Below are 5,960 nucleotides of genomic sequence, written 5' to 3'. Positions count from 1 at the left end.
GGACGGATAATATAATAGACGTTAAATAAACTGAAGTTGTTTTAAACTTTATCTCTTTGGGTCCTGCAGTCTTGGCAGTGATTCCAATATATTCAAAAAACACCCTCAGGCTTAATTAACTTCTGAAGTTGTAGTAAATTTATTGATTTACCTACCCTGAAACAAGGCAGCTTACGCAATTATCAGTGTGTACATATGGTACTGCGCATACTCACTACAGATGACTAGACCACGTTTGCACTACTACGCTGGAAAGCGCTAGCGTCTTTGTGACGTAACTATAGGAGAAAGATCGATCGTAGGAAACTCACGCGCACGCTGATCAATTCGGTGTTTTTTAAGTGGTCAGTACACAACGGATATGATATAATCTTGTGTTGTACCTCATATTTCCTGTTGGTTATAACGTCAAACCTTAACCTGCGTGGTATTGGGAGTTAGTATCATATCAAAGTGGTTAAGTTTTGTTCCTTACGATAACCTTTAACTAATTTGTGTTGGTATCAGAATTACAATAGAATGGATTTATGTTATTTGTCTGGTCTCGGCGCGTACGCTTTATTGTTGTTTTTGATTTAATAACTTTCTGGGAATTTACCCATTGCTTAGTTTTGATGAATAACATTATTGTTTTTATCGAAGGCGCTTTTTTATCTAATGTAAAGTGAATCACAAAAATTTGAGACGTCTCGAACACGTAGATGTGACTTGGCGATGACGTCACTCTGACTGGAAAAACCGTGGAGGCTGAATATTCAGTGTTAAGTTGGTATTCTTGTAATTGGTGGTACAACTTGGTTACAACTACCTAGGATGAAAATAACAGATTGTTGTAAACTTATACGATTTATAAGATAATTAATCACTGACGTAACTTTAATACAAGAGTTGATCGTGTAAAAATAGTAGTTAGCGTGTAGTTTTTTGAAGTTTTTGTGACGTACTGGGTAATTCCTGTAAGTATAAGGCCTTGAGGTGATAAACACAACTGCAAAATGCCTGTGGGATTCGCTGGAACGAGTTACCTTACCTGCTAAAGACACTTCTTAGTATTGGTGACGTCACGCCAACTTTTTTCTACTAAGTTTGGCAACACGGCTGGATTGAAATGACTTTTTCATTTTAAATTCCGTCAACAGTTTTTTGGAAGATAAGTTAGGGGTAAGGCGCTCAGAGTTTTACATTATTATAAGTCTGATGATGCCTTGCGTGTCGTTCCAGTTAGTCCACGTTTACCACAAAAATTGCACTATAAATACATGACAGAAACAGTATGGTAAGTACGATACAGATATAGGATGTTTTAGTCAGCTAGTTTTCAGAACGTCACATGATAAATTCGTTATCATAGTTCTTGAGAATTACGAAACCCGATGACGACAGAACGAACACGTGGATATCACATTGTGTGTGGAGTGTTGTAACTCAGTTGAAAGTGGTGTACCGTTGTTTAAAAGACTTTAGTGTTGTCCAGTTCTCCTATGCACGTTACCAATATGCAGATTAGGCTACAGATGATGTAAGAATAGTGTGAATTCACAAATAGTTTAGAACGTTTTGATTTTTTATGAAAATAAATGTTTAGATGCTCGATACTGTTTGATGTAAAAACAAAAGACGTTTACTTTTTTCAGTTCATAAAATGAGAGTAGTTGGATAAAAGGAAATGCGCCTTCCGGTCAATGGTGAGAAAAACGTGAGAAAGAGTTCACTTGTTTTACTTTTACTTTTATGAGTCACAATTGCTGACGTATATTTCAGGATATGGAAGAGACAGCTTATTTAAAGAAATAAGTGTGATTTTCAATTCAAGGTTATTTACGTTACGGCAAGTAGTTCGCAGTCAGCGACTGTCTCAATGTCTGTAACTCCGGAAATTTTGGCCGATCGTTATTTTTCCCACATTTTGCATTTTGAACCTGAATTTGGCTGATCTTGGAACAATTGGCACACCAACCAGCTTTGTGATATTATAATAGCGTGCCGAGCCTTTATTTAAGGCGATCGACAGTGTAATATTCTACAACGCGCAAGCTCTTAGTTCTAGAATCTAGATGTGAGTCATATAGTAAAGTTTTAGCTTGGAAGAAGTACTTGTTTGGTTTGTGTGTAATAATCAAACTGCCACGCTCGATAAGAATTCCTCGTAACTCCATTTCTCAGAGTAGCAGCGGTTCCATTTCTAAACATCACGTCATTGTGTATATAAGCCGAAGTATATTGTTCAGCGCTGGAGTCTTTGTCAACAGTTTTTGTCAGGCGGCTTGCGCCATGTAAGACATGGCGATCAAATGACTACTGTTTCAGTGCTTCATATCTTAAAGAAATCTTGAGTTAGCAAAACAAGTTTATGGAAAACCAGCGAGATCGTTATCGTTGAGGAGTTGATTTTAGAAATTCTGCCGCCCGCGGCGACATTTCACGTGCTGATATTTTCTTAAGCATTTTTAGCGATGAAAATGCTTTTCCAAAACAGACGTGAAGCCTGTTTTTCTATTGCATCATCCGTAGTTTAAGCGAGTTGTTTCAAAAAACGAGGCTACATTTACCATGACTTGCATTTTTCTACAATGCTTGTTAGTCGGGCACATTCAGCATTTCAACAGTCAGACGCAATTAAATTTAATAGCATTTCGCTAAGAGGAAATCGGTCTGTGCTGACGACGTTGCGCTATAGGCTACTGCATTTGTATACCGACTATTTTAACCATTGCTATATATTTTCAGATATATTTATTTACGTGTTTAGCAGAAAACTGAATTACAAATTTACTACTTCATTTGGGTATTGTTTGTGACAAAGAGAACTGAAACGAAATGAGCAACGCTACAACCAGTTCAACCGTGCAAAACAGCCGAAGCAAAAAGCGTGTAACGAAATCAATTGCTGTCCCAATCTCTCACTACGGACGGGTAGCCGGATGGCCAAGCGGGGGTGCCTACATGGTTGTGTCCCCTATAATGGTACCCTATGTACAGGCGCCTGTGCATTACGCTAATGGAAAAGGAAAAACGGAAATATCGTCCCCGTCCACTGTCAAAGTGAGATACGTTCCAGCTTACACCTACACCCCCTGTCAACCAGCTCCGTACGTTTACAGAAAAGCCATGCCTGTGCAGTATTGCTACCAGTCAGGAAGCCATGCCACACAGTACGTCTACCAAAAAAGTATGTCTCTCAGGCAAGCTTACGTATCCGCCTTGGCTCCCACTACCGGGTACGTGTTATCATCGGAAGTTAGTCAAAAATCCCATTCAGACTTAAACCCGTTAAGCCGACCATACACACCTCCCAGCAGATTGAAGCCATGTACGTGCGAGCAAAACGAAAACGAAGACGTTGAGTGCCCAAGGCATCCCAAACGCCGAAGCTCCGACTGTTCCAGCCCAGATAATTGCTATGACGACACTTTCAGTGAAATAACAAGCAGGGGTCCGACTCCTATTGGTGGAACTTGCCCATACTGCCGAAAGGAAAAAAACTGGTCCACCCTGAGCGACACAGACAGTGGGGTCGAAGGTGAAAGCGACGACGAGGCGTGGTGTACATGCTACGAAGACTTAAAGAATAAATGGAGATGCATCTCTCCTTCGTCCTCCGAAAACGATGGAGATGAAGACTACTGCGACCTGAGACTCCCGAAGGAAGACGAAACCGAGATTTCGGACAACACTTCGCGTCTCATCGATTTTGTCTGCGAACATCTCGCCTCCCATGAGTGGAGAACCGTGGCGCGAGAACTTGGGGTTTGTGACGTCGTCATCCAGAGCATTGAGTACGACATGTACGATAGCTTCCGAGATCAGATGAAGTATGTTTTTTCTTATTGGGCAAGATCCGAAGTGGATTTCACGGATTCCGAAAGACGGCGTCTCATGAGCGTAGCACTGTCTGAAATAGGCAGAAAAGACCTCATCGAAAAACTAGACACAGAAGAAGTATAAACTAAACGAAACCTATTTATCTTTTTCTCGTGCAGTGTTGTGCATGTATATACTATAAATTTGAATCGGATTTTTTTTGGTATTTATTGTGGTGTTTTTATTTAAGTTCCTTTTTTGTGAATTCTGTTACATCATCGCAATTTTTCTATTGTCACCATAACCACGCTTCGACCTTTCACTAATTTAACACTATTTATGCTCGTGCGTGCTACTGTATATAAAACGTGCCTGTGATGCACAATTAAATTACAATTTCATACCCAGGATATAGACTTTGTTTGTGGATGTGCGAGTGCGGCTAGTTTGAATGCGCTTAATAACTAGAAGCTTCAACTTTACATTTTCGAATGATCAGTTTCTGTGACAATTTAGTGTGAAGGAGACATACGTGGTTTATTTCATTATATATTCAGTTACGCGTGAGATGCGGCGAATGATGATGGTAGAATGGCAGAGAAGCGAAGCGAAGCTTGTAGAAAAATAACATCCATTGGTTATTTGCTGCATCGATTATGTTATTGGCAATCTGTTTCCCGTATCGTGTACCAGTATATTCACAAACAAACAGCGGTTTCTATTAGGAAGTTATTCACCAAATTCCCGCCCTTTTAGGTTTCCAGAGAATTATATGCTGCACAGTGACAACGTGCTTAGTAAGATTTCCGATTCTGCGGGATGATGCATTGTGACCCTGACAAGCGCGGGAGATATCAGTTTTTTGCGACATGCTCTAACTTGGTATTTATTACGCTCATGGTGACTTATATTGCTGTCTCAGGACATTGGATTTCACGGAAAAGAAATTATCCACCGACAACCGTTCTTGCCTGTTGTTCAAGACGTGGAAGCGAACAGTCTACAACCTGGTAGCTGCTAACGTTTATTGCTATGTAAAGCAAGTTTTATACAATCCCAAAATTTTTTGTCATGCAAGTGAAACTTTCCCCAAAGAAGCTTTGTTTTAAGTTTTACGTAATCGAAACTGTTACCCCAAGCATGTTACACATAAACAAGTCGAGTCTGGGACCGTATCGTAAATAGTATCGACCACATATACAGGCCACCCACGCTTATGAAGTACAGTAAAGTCCATCTTTAAACAGTCACACGAAAACACTATGCTTAAAATATACAATAAAAATAGCCTTGAACGATTACAATTTTTATTTAGAATTTTGACCAAGTTATCGTCATAGCATGAGACGTGTTCAGAGCGCGATATCATGCATAGATCGCCACCGAGTGGTTCAAGTTAGCTATAGTCCAAGAGTAGGTTACTTGATTCAATGGCCTGGTGGTTGTATAGATTTATAGTTTGTCAGAATACAGGTAGGCCTACACGGCAGCAAATCTTGCCAGTCATAACGTGATACACTTCGCATAATGCACGATGACAAAGAAAAAGGAATTCAAGTGATAAGCAGACTTTTTTCATTACGAAAATATATAATATATAAGTATCCGATACGCAATACCACATTGACCAACCAAACATAAAAAGGTTTTCAGCCGACCTCCCACGAAGTTGTTTCCTCCATTATTAATTAAGTTCAAGGTCCGTATAAGCTATCTTTAGGGAGAAGTGTTTAAGAAGGCATAGCAACACTGTACACTCCGGTGTCATCATTAAGAAGAAAAAAGATTAAAAACAGCTTGCAAAATTGTTTAAGTTTGCAACTTTTCATAAACTTTCACTACTATGAATTAATGCGACTTAAGACTTTATTTGAAACTTGTGAAATCCAATATGTAGCCTATGCTTATAACATACTCTCAACTTATATATTTACAGTATGCCAGCCAAACTGGGCGGAATGGGAAAGTGTCCGACGTGCGATTGTTCGATACCCGACTGATAGTTGACTTTGCGCTAAATGGTTCTTCCATATGCTTTTATGGCGTCAGAAGGGCGAGTGTTATATAACAAAAGTTATATAACAACGCTTGCTATGCAGTGAAACCCGCACGCCAGCCGTCAAGAATTATTGCCGAAGTTAAATTGTGCCAATAAACAT

General features: G+C 39.6%; 1 protein-coding gene across 1 annotated transcript; it reads left to right on the top strand.

Moving 5' to 3' along the window:
* Positions 1–402: 402 nt before the first annotated feature.
* On the top strand, positions 403–4,211 carry LOC143462303 (uncharacterized). The gene has a single exon (XM_076960410.1). The coding sequence runs from the start codon at positions 2,818–2,820 to the stop codon at positions 3,943–3,945; it is 1,128 nt and encodes a 375-aa protein (XP_076816525.1). The 5' UTR covers positions 403–2,817; the 3' UTR covers positions 3,946–4,211.
* Positions 4,212–5,960: the final 1,749 nt, after the last annotated feature.

The sequence above is a fragment of the Clavelina lepadiformis genome, chromosome 6, assembly GCF_947623445.1.
Source record: "Clavelina lepadiformis chromosome 6, kaClaLepa1.1, whole genome shotgun sequence".
Lineage (NCBI taxonomy): Eukaryota > Metazoa > Chordata > Ascidiacea > Aplousobranchia > Clavelinidae > Clavelina > Clavelina lepadiformis.
This window is presented reverse-complemented; position numbering and strand designations above follow the sequence as displayed.